Here is a 16441-nt window from a genome sequence, read left to right on the forward strand (position 1 = left end):
CATAATAATGGAATATAATAAATACATGTTATATATAGTTGCTGTATAGAACTATATGTGTGTCTATATACACACACACACATGCAGTACTATGCAGTATCTATTACATATAGACTGTATACTGTTATTCCTTCATTGTTCAGTGGCAGATTAAGATAGTTCCATTTTTTTTAAGTTTATTCATTTTGAGAGAGAGAGAGAGAGGGAGAGAGCATGTGATCAGGGGAGGGGCAGAGACGGAGAGGCAGAGAGAATCCCATGCAGGTTCCACGCTTTCAGCACAGAGCCCAATGCGGCACTTGATCTCAGGAACCGTGAGACCATGACCTGAGCCGAAACCAAGAATCAGACTCTTAAATGACTGAGCCACCCAGACACCCCAGGATAGTTACATATTTAGATTCCAACTCAGCTTTTCATCTGGGGTGTGTGAAGAGCATAGAAAATTTAAATTTTATCCATTTTGATGTATTACTAATTATTTCCATGTTATATCTAGCGCCAGTACCCATTTTAAGTGTTGAACCATAACTCTGGGCCAAGAGCACCCAGAGTTTTAGAATTATATTTTATAAGATGATGAAGAAATCAGTCCCATTGCCTTTGGTACAATCAATTTATTGAATGCTTTCCTGCCAAGAAGCTAGTTAGTTACTATATCCACCAAATATGGGGCCATAGTTATTTTATTTTTTGTGTTTGGTAAAAAAATACATGAATCTGCAGTCTTAACAAGTTTAAATGTACAGTTTAGTGGTGTTAAGAATATTCACATTGTTGTGAAACAGATCTCCAGAGTATTTTCATCTTGTAAATCCAAAGGTCTGTACCCATTAAATGCAAACTTTCTTTTACCCCTGCTTTCACCCCTGGTAACCACCACTCTACTTTCTGTTTTTATGAATTTAACTACTTTTAGATACTTCATGTAAGTGGATGGATCAGTATTTGTCTTTTTGTGAATGGCTTATTTCACATAGCATTATGTCCTCCAGGTTCATCCGTGTCATAGTATGTGATAGGATTTTTTTCCGTTTAAAGGCTGAATAATATTCCTTTGTGTATGTGTGTGTGTGGGGGGGGGGGTGGGTGTGTATGTGTGTGTGTGTGTGTGTGTGTGTGTATATATATATATATATATTTACACCACATTTTGTTTATTATTACCATTTTTTAAAGAAGTTTATTTTTGAAGTAATCTCTACATCTAATGTGAACCTCGAACTTACAGCAGGAATCACACATTCTTCCAACCGAGCCAGCTAGGTGCCCCTGTTACTACTTTTTTTTACGGGGTTTTGTATTTGCTTTTGTTTTTGTTTTTTTTTTTGCCAGTTCAGTACTCTTTAGGAACTTACACCAAGTTATTGCTTGAAGAAACAAAATAAAATAATTCAAGTGAATTGCAATTTGCTTTATAGACATTCTTACAAAGAGTTACAAAGAGTTGCTCAGAAATAAAGATTAACCTGAAGTTTGGCTAATAAGTGGTTTTCAACATTCGTTCTGTGGTTTCTGGCTTTTGGCATATACATTTCTTATTCGTTATTAGAAATGATCTGTATTGTTAAGAGTAGTTTCAATATTTATGATTCTTATATCTGCTCGGTAAATGCCATTTTGGGCTCAGGATTTCACTGCAGCTTCATTAGGTGTACTTATTTGCATCTGGCAAATATGTAATTATAATCAGTTTTAGTTTCAGTCTTACTGAAACCAAATATAAAATTGATTTTTAAAAGTTCTCAAGTTAAAAGAATTATGACTTCTTTAAGATAATACTCATTTTCATAGTGCTTTTAAAATATAGTATGATTAATGAAGCACATCTCATATTGGTTAGCATAAAAAAATGATGTTCCAACTGTTACAAATAGGAAGTTCAAGATACTATAAGGATCAGGTAGGAAAAACAAATCAGCTAGAACATTGTTTTTCAAAGGCTGAAGAACCCCTAATTTTAATTTGTGCTCAAATGATCTTCCCTGCTTATTTGATGTATGTATAATCAAAATAGACTCTGTATAATTGAGAATGACTTGATTCCAATATTTGCTTTCAAGAGGAGAATTTAAAAAAAATTTTAGTTTTTATTTTTATTTTATTTCATTTTTTATTTGTTTTGAGAAGAGCACGAGCGAGATGCAGAGAGAGGGAGAGAGAGAATCCCAAGCTGGCTCTGTGCTGTCAGTGCAGAGCCCAATGTTGGGCTTGATCCCACAAACCCATGAGATTATGACCTGAGCCAAAACCAAAGAGTCAGATGCTTAACTGACTAGGCCATCCAGGAGCCCCAAGAGGAGAATTTTTTAAAAGAGACTTAATATTCGGCCATTTATATTTACAGTACCAGAAACTGTGACCCACTTCCCCCTTCTTATAGTATTCAGATTATAGATTTCATATAGTATCTGTTTATGCCCCCCACACAATAAAAGCATGTGAGACAACAGCATTCCCATGGAGTTCTCTTTAGAATTTTAACATAGTAGATATAAAAATCTGAGTCTTATGTGCTAAGTGTGTTATCAGTAAATATTTGAAATTCTCAAGGTAAAATTAAGTAAAATTTAACTGTGTTGAATTTTGCAGTCTGTTAGCCACACTTAAAAATAGAAAAGAAAAGAAACTCTGTAGGAAACAAGGACACTAAAAATGAGACAAAGTCTATATTTTCCATTTTGTGTTTTCTTCATTGAGTACAATTAAGAACAACTTTTCATTTTTTTAATGTTTTTATTTATTTTTGAGATACACACACACACACACACACACACAGAGTGAGTGGGGGAGGGGCAGAGAGAGAGAGAGAGGGAGACAGAATCTGAAGCAGGCTCCAGGCTCTGAGCTGTCAGCACAGAGCCCGTCACGGGAATTGAACTCATGAGTTGTGAGATCATGACCTGAGCCGAAGTTGGGCTCTCAACCAGCTGAGCCACCCAAGTGCCCCAAGAATAACTTTAAAAAAAATAAAATGAAATATTTTGCATCTTATTCAGGTGTTCACTTTTATAATATTATCTCCCTGATTCCAACCTTAAAATATGTGAAATATTCTGTAAACACTTTTTTTCTCATAGAAGAAACAGACTCTTTTAAGAATCTTGTTTTAATACACAGAAATCAAGATAGTTTCCCATCTTCTTGCTTAGAGTATTAGTAGATTTTAATTGTAGTCCTTAAAATAGGTAATGTGTAGATTTGATCTCTCAGGAGCAGAAGTGACAGTGAGATCTGCTATGATGTGAATTCACATTTTTTCCCACCCTTTATTAACTGTCTTGAATGCAGGCCCAATAGCTCTGTGACATTTGCAGCTGCACTGTGACATCATAAACCCCATCATAAGGGAACCTGGCTACGGATTGGAGGTAGTCCACTAGGTGCTAATCAAGTGCTGTGTTACAACATTGTGAGGTTTTCCCAGTTACAAGTGTCGTTATAAGGATTTTTAAATTATTATTGCAAAGCCAAGTAAGGCTGTCGGTTGCATCAGTTTAACTTCAGATCAACTACTGTCTAGTGGGGTTGGTGGTGGATGTGGTGGCATCAGCATAATCTATGTTTCAGGCATCCAATAGAAGAGGATTATTCAGGGGATCTGGAAGAAAAGGTAAATTATGTCTACTATGAGTTCATTCTACACACTTTTTGAGCCTCATAAAAAGAGATATAAATATGAAATATAAAATATACCCATTTTATTTTTTTGTTTTTTGAGGAGCTGTCTACATGACTGTTGGAACGTGATGAATATACTCATAGATCTTCCTATGACCTTCTCCCTCTCTTCATTTAAGCTTTTTATAAAAGCAACTGTTCCCTCCTCTGAGAAGCTTTCCACAACAGGTATATTTTGATTAGCCTCCATCCACACTACCCCTGCCTGTCACTCTCTGATCTCTTACTCTGCTTCATTTTTCTTTGAAGAATTTAATACCATCCAAAATGATACATTTGTCTCTTCATCTGTTTTCTGTCCTGATCTGGGAGAGCAGAAACTTTTCACTATCTCCACTGTCTAGACTGGTCCACATGGCAGGCTCCCAATAAGTATTTGTCAAGAGAATAAAAGAATGAGTTAATAAGTATGACTTGTTTCTGTGAGATTTTTTGTGTGTATTTAGCCTTGGAATGAGTAGTTGACATTTATAAGAAATATTTCTCTATTTCTACCTGCAGTATGCATATCTTAGTTCAGATGAACTAAAGTTTATGTCCCTTTACCAATGTCTTTTTAGGAAAGACTATTAATTCTCTTCTTTTTCCAGAGCTTCTTTAGAATTCTGTTTGCACATTATGAATAAAGTAATTATAATACTTTTAATAGATTGCTCTTAGTGTTGCTCAGATCTTTGTTTTTTTGGCTCTAAGGCATCAGTCACACAATTCTCCTTCTTATTAGCATTTTCACTTCGTTGCCCTACCATTGCTTTCAACCTGGCCTACCTAAAACTGAATCTACCACCTGACACAAAACAAAAAGATGCTTCTTTATTTACCCACTTTTGGCTTTAGAACTTCCATGCATGTTCTTGAATCATTGCCAGTGTTCGTTCTATGCCACCTGTGTACAATACACCACTTCAAGATGCTGTATATTCCACTTGTGGCCCATGTGATCAGTATAATGTAATGATAATACTAAGATGTAAATGTAGGGAGCCACATGAGGTTTTGTTTTGTTTTTTAATGAATAACAGTGGTTTAGCCTATTAACTCTACCAGTTCAGTGATAGGACTAATACTAGTCACATCAGTTTTGGTAAAATCAATGGGAATAGAATGTCTGAATATAGAATGTCTCTAGATCTAAGGGGTTTTTCTGTTTTTGTTTTTGTTTTTTTTCCCCAAAGATATATCTTAATTATAACTCAAGGGTATGTCATTTCTGCTGGTTCTCTACGTGTATTTCAGCAGTTTAACAAAAGAGCTGACCCGTGAGCTTTTGCACTGCCCAGAGTTTGGACATAGAGAAGTTTCACTGTAGTTACAGAATTCCTATAACTCATCTCTAGAATTCTAGGAATGCAGTTTGTATTAGCTCCCTTTCCACAGCAGGTATTCTTGACACTAAGCCACTTTGATAGAGTGATTATTTAATAATTTAAAATCTTGAAAATTATACTTGAAAGGTAAGTAAAGCAACTTAGAACATGATTTATATTTATCAAACCTGTATGAATCTTTCTTGAGTTGTTCATTCTTCAAAATATCTAACGTCTTTGAAGCTGGATTTCCAAAATTTAAAACTTCTGCTTAAAAGCTTGAATTTTATCACTGACCATAAACACTGTCAGTTGTTTTTCTTGAAGTGACAAGCTCACTTCATTTGCTTTTAAGAAAATGTTTTCCAAAAGCTCAAGTTTGAATAGCATAATTTGTTTGGCTATTGGCCATTCTTTTGAGAAAACTGATCTGCCATCTCAATCTGCAGGTCCAGTCTGTAATACTTATAGTACCCTGGGGTATAATTCATATTATATTTTACTCAGTCTGACATCTGAACTCTCTATCAGGGTTACTGGATAAATTGGTTCCGGCTGTGCTGCTGTGGTGTAGTTGATATCACAGCCTGCTGCGTTGCTCAGTTCTTTACGCTGTGAGCCAGGGCCTAAGAGCTACATTGGGATACAGTAGCAGTTTTCAAAGTGTGGTGTGCACAACCCTAGGAGAGACTCCAGGAGACTTTCAGGAGGCTTAGGAGGACTAAAGTATTTTCATAATAATGCTAAGGCTTCTTTTCTTTTTTCTCTATATTGATACTTGCACTGATGGGTGTAAAAATAGAAGAGGGTAGGGGTAAAGCTGTTGGCGCCTTAGCATGAATCAAGTCAGAGGCATCAAACTATACCAGTAGTCATTGTGTTCTTCCTGGACATTCTCTTGCAGTTTTCAAAAAAATACCAGTTTCACTTAAAAATACCCTGGTGAAGCAATAAATATTACCCATTGTATCAAACCTTGACCCTTGAGTACATGTTATTTTAATATTCTGTGTTAGGAAATCGGTATGTTTACTGAAAGCATTTCTGTGTAGTAAAAACTGACGGTGTTCTTGAAGAAAAACACTTGAGTAATTGAGTGGCGAGATGAACTAGCTGGGTTTTTTTCCCATAGGACATCAGTTTTCTTAAAAGAATGGCCAATAGCGAAACTATGCTATTCAAACTTGAGCATTTGGAAAACATTTTCTTAAAAGCAAATGAAGTAAGCTTGTCACTTCAAGGAAAACAATTGACAGTGTTTATTGTCAATGAAAAAATTTAAGCTTTTTAAGCAGTTTGAATTTTGGAAGTCCTGCATCTACCATTGTGAACTTGATAGTTTTTCAGTATTTATAGTATTCTGATGAGATTTATGTTGATTTTAATGAATGAGATTTTCTGATAAGGTATCATGAAATGTGGCCGCATTTGGGAGATCTGCTTAACTGAGTGAGCCAATATTTTCCAGATAACTACTGCATGGTGTTACAGAATCATGCATGGGATCCATTCAAAGTATAAGACTGGTCAGTGGATGTAACTGATATGGTTCCAGATTCCACATTGCAACTAATCTTTATGTGAAGCAACCACCTGTTGAGTTTTGGTGTAGTAACAAAGAACACTATCCACATATTTTGAAAAAGCTATTATATTACTCTTCGTTTTCCAATGATATGTCTGTGAGGTCCAAATTTTCTTCAAGTATTGACTAAAATAACATATTGCAACAGATTCAGTGCAGAAGTAGGTATGAGAATTTAGCTGATTTAAATTAAACCAGACATTAAAAGAATTTACAAAAAAGTAAAGCATTGATACTCTTGTCACTAATATTTTGTTTTAGAAATGTAATTATTTTTAATAAAATGCTATTTATGTTAGCATGTAATGGAATTGTTATTTTTAAAATGTAAAAATGTTTCAGTTTTCATTTCTAATATGATAAATATCAATGCACATAACCAATGGTATGCTGGAGCTCACTTGTGAGAGCCAATTATGTGCATCTTTTTCCAACTTTATGTTCAGTGTCATCCATTGGTAACTTGAAATCTGCCACAGTAGGAGTTTTTACATTATGGAAATCAGCAAACCTTTCAAATCAAGGTTCTCCTTTCCCAAAAACTGATTGACAGATGTTGACAGCACCCTACTGGATATAAATCACATAAACAAAAGCTTTTTGAGTCATCAGTGATTTTTAAGAGTATAAAGGTGTCCTGAGAGACTAAAAAGTTTGAGAATTATTTGTGTGGTGAAAAGAATACCTTTTGGTAATTGGTCCACAAAGGGGTGGATGCCCTTTTATTATTATACAGCTTTGTCTTTTGTGCTGGTTTGTCATTTGTAAAACAAATCCTTCCCCCTTTTTTTTTTAACTTCTAGTTATTAAATTTATCGATTCTATTATGGCATGATCTTTTTCTTTCCCCAAAAATCTAATGTAGGCAATAATACTGCAGGAGCAGGTGGGCTGAATTTGCTCTGTGGGCTACATTTTGGGTGTCTCTGCCCTGTTCTGTTGGTTATGCAAGCTCATATCAGGGCCTGGCTCAAGTTGTGGCTTCTACACAAAGCCTCTACTTACTGTTCAGGCCCATGCTGATCTTTCTATTCTGTACTCCTTGACTTTCATGACCTGTACAATGGAGCAATTAGTTCTATACTGTTTGGCATGCTATTGTTTCTTAGGTGTTAGTTTTGTCAATTCTACTTTATACCCTAGTGCACCCAGTACATAGGTTCTCTTGCATGGATGAACGATTTTTACTTCCAGGTTACCGAAGAAGTTTGCTTTCTAAGGAAATGATCTTGTAAATAAATCTTATTATTTGTTATAAACCCAGTTTTTAGTAATTGCTTTAAAGTATAAGTAGATTGGAAAGTAGATTGGTGTTTCTTAATGTGAGGCACTACACAGAGACTTCCTTCAAAGTTTGTTTTAGATCTTGTGGTTCTACTACCATTCATGATAGAAGCTGGTAGCTTATTTCACTTATTTCATATCCAAAGTCTTTGGTTCTTGAGTAGGTTATAATGAGTAGTGAAACAGTAAAAGGAGGCAAAGTTTCTAAGATTACATTGGCCTATAGGATTGGGTTGTTTACTCAGTAGGAAACTTAGCAGGTTTTAAATCCAAGGGAGTGGAGGTATTGTGTTTTGCTGGTACAGGTCTCTGTTGAAAGCACTCAGGGGTGCTGGGAGATGGCTGTACTCTGTGCAAGCTGAATGATGGTTCTGGCCCTCTTCTCTAGATGCTCGAGCTAGCAGGGAGGGAATCTGTAAGAGGGCCATACCAGCTCCAAGGCATGTACTTTCTCTGGATCACACACACTAAGGGCATGAGGGGTCTTGGAATTCCTCTGGCCTGTGCCTTTTTTGTGATTATGGGGGGATAACAGTAACTGATTTCCATTAGCATAGAGACAAGGCATTAACTTGCATCTGGAGTAATACTAGAATGTGGCAAACGTTTCATTTATTAAAAAATAATTCACCACATTTAAGTTCTGTCTCCAGTTTCTCTTAGGAAGTTAGGTAGTTTATACTCTGGCCAAAATAAGGATTCACTGTTGGTAGTCTTGATGTTGTAGTGAGGTAGTTTAACTGCTTCAGAACTTTGCGCTTGGAACATTCTTCGCCAGCGAAGCATGGGAACTGAAAGTGAGGAGCATGGGTTCTTTAATATCTATCACATCAGAGAATGACTGTTCAGCACAGTAACCGCCTCCTAATGGTAAGTACCCCAGCATGCTCATCGTTTCTTAGAAGCAGAAGAAAGAAAGGAAGAATTGGCCAGTCCTAATAGTGATTGGTATTTCTTCAAAAAAAAAACAAAAACAAAAAGAACAGAAAATGATCCAGCCTTAATCCTCAATGATGATCGTTTTTGCAGGTTTCTGTAGCTGGATCAGGCACCGGAAGAGGCTCCCCAGCTGTAACTCTAGTGCAGTTACCTTCGGGCCAAACTGTGCATGTCCAGGGAGTAATTCAGACACCACAGCCATCGGTTATTCAGTCACCACAAATACAAACTGTTCAGGTTAGCTTCCTTCCTGGATGATTGGTCTTTGACTTTCTTCAGTTTTTGTTGTGTTTTTTTTTCCCTTTTACGAATTCATTTACCATCTTTTTTTCTCTTTGTGTAGCTTTTATGCTCAAATCTTTTTATTAGAAGTTTGGAGGAATTTCCCTTTCCTATGTGGAGTGTGTTGTGCCCTGTGAGATATATAGATTTGACCAAAGATTTGCAGTTTGGTTGTTAGCTCTCAATTTGCAGAATGAGTAATTGTCAGATGAGTAATTCTTTGAGTTGTTGCTCTGTACTCAAGCACAGATTTATTTGGCAAAGCTCTCCAGTGGTGCTTAAAAATATTTTGAGGATTCTTTGGCAAAGATGTCTGATAAACACAGTAAAGATTATAGTATTGGCTGTTTTCATGAATACTCACATTAGTAGGTAGGTGGAAATTTAAGTTTATCTTTAATATGTGTAATTTGTAGGAAACATAGGATATTATTGTCACCTTGGTGTTAGACTTCTACATCACGAACCCCTCTCAGATGAAACCTTGGTTTTTGTAGGCAGGATTATTGTGGTTATGATCTGGAGATCTATTTTATTATTTATTATTATCAAAGTTGGTCACGAATCCTTAACATTTCTTGAACCTAAAACATTTTTTGCATCAATAGATATAAATTAAGTATGCATTTTTTAAAGTTTTTATTTAAAAAAAAATGTTTTTAATGTTTATTTATTTTTTAGAGAGATAATGTGAATGGGGGAGGGGCAGAGAGAGAGGGAGACACAGAATCTGAAGCAGGCTCCAGGCTCTGAGCTGTCAGCCCAGAGTCCAATTAGGGGCTCAAAACTCACAAACCATGAGGTTACGACCTGAACCAAAGTTGGATGCTCAAATGACTGAGCCACCCAGGTGCCCCAAGTTTTTATTTTAATTGCAGTTAACAGTGTAATTTTTGGTTATTGAATTTATTTCTGTTCCTTTTTTACTTCAGTAATTATCCTTTAAATGTTGAAATTTACTTGAACATAGTTGATGACAGAAAGATCTTGAGGAAAACATAGATATGCGTACTTAATCTCGTCCCTTGCATATTTGAGTACAGCTTATTGCAGAATAATGAAACAGTTTGCAAAATTATATTTGAAGTAATAAATCCACATTCATTAAAAGCTTAGCTATCTTTCCTACACAGGTATCTTTTCAAAAGAGTAAGAGTCATTCTTAGCAGTCTTTTTTTTGTTCTTTTCCATTAAGACTCTTGATTCCAAGACTTTCTGAATCTTTCTGACTGTAATTATAAAACAAGAAAGTCTTTCCACTCTCCTTTTTGAATTATGACTTCTGTTGGGGTGCAGGTATTTCTACTCTAGTTTTAACTTGGCTGCTGTTGGAAGAAAGTATTACCTTATATTCAGTAAGCTTTTTTGGATTTTGTTATGTGGATGATTTAATTGTCTTGGTAGAGGTAAGTGCCAGTGGATCTTGTCTTAGAATTCCTACTTGTTGAACAGTGGTCAAGTCACTTAATGTCTGTACATGAACTTTGGCTTCACCTTTCTAAAATGGTTAAAATAGTATCCTACCTCACATAAGGGGTTAGTTATAATTATATGAGAGATGTGTGAAAGCCCAGTATAATGTGGTAAATGTTTGGTGGTGATACATGATTGTTGATTGCAACAACATTTTTTCTAAGTTCTATTGGTATCTGTGCTTATGTGTGGAGTGCCTATGACCAGAGATGTATAAGATTGTATGTGTAGGTGAACATAGATGTACATCAGTGTGCCTTGGGAAGTATATATTCCTGCTCATATTGTTGACATGTTAATAAGTTCTTCTGATTTTGCCCAAATCAAATTTTCATATAATTATAACAATAAGGAAAGTGAGTTTTATAAACTCAGAACTACCCTATGCCCTGAATTATAATGGCTAAATATATTGAGAACTGTCATGTTGTAGAGATTCATTATTTTAGTTTTCACCCTTTCCTTATAATCATGTTATTATCATGTGACTTGAAAAATGAAACCTTACTTAAATTCCTTATTTTGACTTTCAGGATTTACCACCATCAAGCCCCAACCTTCTTGATATATAAATCCTAACTTTAATCAGGCTTCTTTATTTTTTTTAGTATTTCTTTTTTTTAATGTTTATTTACTCTGAGAGAGAGAGAGAGCGAGTGAGCAGGGGAGGTGCAGAGAGAGACAGAATTCCACTCAGGCCCCACACTGTCAGTGAAGAGCCCAATGCAGGGCTTGAACCCATGAACTGTGAGATTATGACCTGACCTGAATGAAACCAAGAGTCGGATGCTCAACCAATTGAGCTGCTCAGGCGCCCCTTTACTTTTTTTATTTGCTTCTTTGAACCAATCTAATGTCTAACTTGAAGACCTAGCTCAAGTCAGCTGTGGTATTGTGAAGAGGGCAGTGAGGTAGAGATGCTTTATTTTGACTCTCAATCCCCCGCTGGATTTGTAAGAGTATGTTCAAGGTTGAGATCTTAGGTCTTATGTATCTTATATTTAGTCCTTTCCTGTGAAGCCTCACCTGCCATTCCAACGACTTTCATTTGCATTTCTGTACTATTTATTATCTGTCCCATTCCTTTCCACACATACCTGCTCTACAATTGAAATGTGTATGTCTGTGCTCCTTTTCCTAATACCAGGTGTGAGCTGCTTTAGTGTAGGTTCTGTGTGTTCTGTTGCTGGATGCTTTGCCAGCAGCTGGTTTAGTACTGCACACACAGACCCTTTAGCACCATTTTTTGATTGAAGGAGGTCATATATTTTATGATGCATTTCAGAAACTTTTGTATTATAGGTAGCAACGATTGCAGAGACAGATGAGTCTGCAGATTCAGAAGGTGTAATTGATTCTCATAAACGTAGAGAAATCCTTTCACGAAGACCCTCTTATAGGTAAGTCTCCTACTGTAATGATACTTAAAACAAATTTTTTTTTAATGTTTATTTATTTTAGAGAGAGAGTGCAAGCAGGGGAGGGGCGGAGAGAGAGGGAGACATAGAATCAAAGCAGGCTCCAGGCTCTGAGCTGTCAGCACAGAGTCCGATGCGGGGCTCAAACCCACAAATCGCGAGATCATGGCCTGAACTGAAGTCGGACGTTCAACCGACTGAGCCATTCAGGCGCCCCTGTAATGATACTTTTTCCAAAAAAGGAGAATAATTTTATATCAAAGCAGTTAGTCCATTATAGCTTTTTTGTTTTAAATCTCATTCAAATATCTTAATTATTTCTGTTGTTTAATTATGTTTTAGAAAAATACTGAATGAACTTTCCTCTGATGTGCCTGGTGTTCCCAAGATTGAAGAAGAAAAATCAGAGGAAGAAGGAACGCCACCTAACATCGCTACCATGGCAGTACCGACTAGCATATATCAGACTAGCACGGGGCAATACAGTATGTATGCTGCATTCGATATGGTACAGTGCTAGCTTTAAGTCTTCTCTAGTTACATTGAAGCAACTTGGGTTCAGCATTAAACTGTTCCATTTTAAAATGCATCATAATATCCAAACTATGTATCATAGAATGAAAAGTAAATGTTAAAGAAGTAAGAGATTTGTACTGACAGCTGTCGTATACTTTTGAAAAGTCAAAATTTTTTGACTGAATATAGAAGAAAACTTTTGGGTGAAAATAAAGGGAGGGTTTGCCTATTTATATGTTTATATTCATGTCTAGTAAAAGTTTAAAACTTACCTGTTTTTTGTTGTCTTTATAAGATGCATGTGAACATAAGCTATAAATGTCTGTATTTCATTCTTGTTGGCTTTTGTTACCAACAATTACATATTATGCTTCCTAATCTAAAAGAGGTACATAATGTTTTCTAAATTATGTTTTAAATGTAATTATGTTTTCACTACTCTTTGTTAATTTGTGCTGCAGCTTTTTCTAGAAGAGAATGGAAAAATGATTTATTTTTAAAAACTGCAGCCATTGGACAGATCATTTTATTTGAAATTTTAAACATCAAAAGCTGTAAATAAACAGATACATTCACATTTAGTCTTGTGCATTTTAATGGGCTGTTAATTCTGTGCTTTTTGCTCTAATTAAAGCACTAATTTTTTCCCAAATCAAGTACATTTGATATACATAAAAATGCTTTAGTAAAAAAACAAGAGCTAGGAAGAAAAGAAAAAAGGGGGAAGAAAAGCCAGAAAAAGGACAGAAAAAAAAACCCCATCTTTAAAAAAGCTACTTAGGTAATGGAATATGTGTGGTAATAAGTACTATGTTGGTTTAAATATGATGGTAAGATTTTACATATGTCTTCTGTTTTCCCTTTAAAAAAAAGTAATACCTAGAAAAATTCTCAAATCTTAAGATGTGGCTGTTAAACTATAATCCTTAATATGTGAACAGATCTTATGTAGTCACTAGTTTTTTTAGAGGTTTTTCTTTTGGTGGTGACAGATTTGCAATATTAAACTAAATCTCCCTTGGTAATTGTGGTTCTTCAGGTAGCTCGTACCATGATACCTAGCAGAATTGGGGTATAATTTGTCCACAGCCTCTATAGGGTGCTGAGTGGACATGTCCAAAGTCAATGTTAGGAAAAGGAAACTCCCCACTGTCTCTGTAAAGAGTTACACCTTGAGGTTTTAACTGTTATTTTTCTTGTATTACTTCTCTGATTTAAATGCCTTTTTGCTGGCCCAGTGGGAATATATGGTGGGAGTTTTAGAACTGTAAGTCAGAATTTGCCAACTGGTATGCCTCTGCAGTGTAGCACACAGGTACGGGAGTGTGAGCGCCTCATGCCTCCATCCCCAAGCGTGGCCCACCAGGGCTTGGAGCTGCTGGAGACTCCTGGCTATTCAGATCTGGCCTTGAGCAGTGGGCTGTGTACATACTATCAGTTTCTATTTGTGATGTGGTAGGAAAAAGGTGGGAAATTACTGATAAAATAATGCTAAGACATCTTAAAGTTTGGGGAACAATCTAAGATGCTGTCACCTTAAATATTTCCTGGCATTTCCCAGTGCTGCTTCAGAGTTTATAGAAGTGGTGATCTCTTTACAAGTGATACAGAGGGGGGTGCTGTAGTTTATTTTACCTAGTTTATTAGCTGAAAATCTGAAATTGTGAAAACATTGGGTTGAGAGAATTTTGAGGCTACAGATGATGTGCAGGAGGCACTGGGTCCTGCCATTCACTAACTGGATCAGAGAGAGAAGCTTTATTTTCCCATCTCAGGGTCTTTGAATTGGGAATAATACAAAATTGCCAAACTCTGGGCAAAAGGAAATAACAGGTAAAAGTGGGAGAAAGCCAGACATGCTACTTTTGACACAAAACAGAGCTGTAAGGTAGCTATGGCAGTGTCTCCTACATGGTCATTAAACTTTTCCCTCCAGCTAACAACAGAGCCTTTATTTCTTGTGCTCTGAGTGTGTGTGCCTGCAGCAGGGGCTTTGTGTGAAACGTCAGTGTGGGTGTGGGGTGGTCAAGTCAGGAGAATAGCAAGTCAAAAGATTAGAAGTCGGACGTTCATCTGTTTGCCACGTTACAAGTCATGGACTGTCTTTTATTGAGGTTTCTTTAATTTGGACCCATACACTAGATCCTGGTAGTTATTTTAACTAAAAGCTGTGGTTGTTCTGTATGTGCTGTCTGCAGGTAAAAATTACCAGTTTTATTGGTTCATGAAAAGTGACACTAACTTTGTTAAAAATGCATCTGTTAGACACTTAGCGACACTTGCTTAGGTTTATAATTGTTTCTTCTGAAAGGTGAATACTAACATTTAAAGTTTTTAGAAGACATTTACTTTAATTGGAGGGTAAATGTATATTTACATATAGACAAGATCCATTTTCATTAATCGTATTTCTTAGTAGGAATAACTTAACAGATATTAATGCTTTCATGTTGTTCCTGGATATCTAGAAATAGAAACAATTACTGGTTTTTAGACTAGAGGAGTTTATTTTACTAGAATTTTTGGAGATTCTTCTGGGTATCTGTTTTCGAGACCCTTTTATAAGGTTTTACTGTAAAATGTGTTTTTTTTAGGTTTAATTCTTTCTTCAACTTTTATTCGTGGATGACTTTCCCCCAAACTTTGTTTATTTTTTCAAAGATTATCATTTTTTTTAATGCTTATTTATTTTGAGAGAGAGAGAGAGAGAGAGAGAGCAGGCACATGAGCAGGGGAGAGGCAGAGAGAAAGAGAGAGAAAAAGAGAAAATCTTAAGCAGGCTCCATATCCAGTGTGGGGCCCGACATGGGGCTTTATCCCACGACCCTGGGATCATGACCTAAACTGAAATCAAGAGTTGGTCGCTTAACCAACTGAACCACCCAGGCTCCCTCAAAGATTATTATTTTAGATTGCTTATTTTTAATTTGGTATAATGAGGTAGTTGGGGTTAAAAACAAAAAGAAATGAACTAAAGGACTTTGTGTGTCAAAGTTGAAGAAATAAAATATAAATGAGTGTACTCAGGCTTTCCCATATATAATCAGTTATATTTTTAATAATTGAAAGTTAGCTATATGACAGAAGTAGGCCTTACTGTTTCAACTTATTTTTTTAATCACAGAAACTAAGAAGTGAAAGTTAGAATAGGCTACTCCCAGGGAGTAGTAAAAATAACTAAATAGGCAGGGATTCATTATTGCAACACCACGTAAAAGAGCTACACTTGCAAAATCTTTACTGGAAGTACAGATCTTAGTGATAGGTTTGTTGTATGCCAATTAAGTCATTCTGGCCAAAGAAAATCTTGTATGTCTCAAAAGAATATTTCTGAAAGATAGCAGTTCAGATAATCTCAGAATCCGCAAAGAATGTTACTTGTGCCTAAGACATTTAAGATCTCCATTAAATGAGAGTCATACACATATATTGAGTAAAAGCAACTAAAGACATTTAAGTTTGCAGTTTCTTAACTCATTAAATTTTCTCTAATGAAAAAGGTTTTTTTTGTTTGTTTTGGGTTTTTTGTTTTCTAATCCCTTACTCTGCTATACCTGACCTCTTCTCTTACCAATTAAGGACTATCACCCAAGATTTTTTTTTTTTTTCCTAAATGTCCCTTGTCTCCGCTTGCTCCTACTCTATTTTATGACGAACCTTATTAAAATGTGTCTGTATTAACTCATCCTTACTGGAATTCTTACACATTAAAGGTAAGTGGCTCAGTCCAAAATCCATCATAAAAAGAGATCTATGTGAACTTTTTGGGCTGCTTAAAAGAATTTAGAATTCTCAGGAGACCTCTCCTGTGAGTAAACACAAATTCCATTCCCTCATAAAAGGAATTTGCATGATAGGTGCATACATTCTAAAGTAAATGCAGTTGCATTTATAATTCTTAGTAGTGACTTTGCTTAAATTCTCCCAAGATAGCTTTCAAAGCAAACATGGAAGGT

At 35.9% G+C, this 16441-nt stretch overlaps 1 protein-coding gene across 24 annotated transcripts in view; it reads left to right on the top strand.

The window, feature by feature from the left end:
• CREM (cAMP responsive element modulator) overlaps positions 1-16441 on the top strand; it is a 71585-nt gene that overhangs the window by 28690 nt on the left and 26454 nt on the right. For 9 of the 24 annotated variants that reach the window (XM_053225520.1, XM_027073819.2, XM_027073820.2 and 6 more), the window contains exons 4-6: positions 8887-9033; positions 11854-11951; positions 12312-12454. In XM_053225520.1, the coding sequence (XP_053081495.1) occupies positions 8887-9033; positions 11854-11951; positions 12312-12454 (388 nt within the window). Of the gene's footprint in view, positions 1-2822; positions 3614-4323; positions 8728-8886; positions 9034-11853; positions 11952-12311; positions 12455-16441 lie in introns of those variants that run through there. The other 15 variants (XM_027073822.2, XM_027073823.2, XM_027073824.2 and 12 more) reach the window with 7 other exon arrangements.

Source organism: Acinonyx jubatus, chromosome B4 (genome assembly GCF_027475565.1).
Source record: "Acinonyx jubatus isolate Ajub_Pintada_27869175 chromosome B4, VMU_Ajub_asm_v1.0, whole genome shotgun sequence".
NCBI classification, from domain to species: Eukaryota; Metazoa; Chordata; class Mammalia; order Carnivora; family Felidae; genus Acinonyx; species Acinonyx jubatus.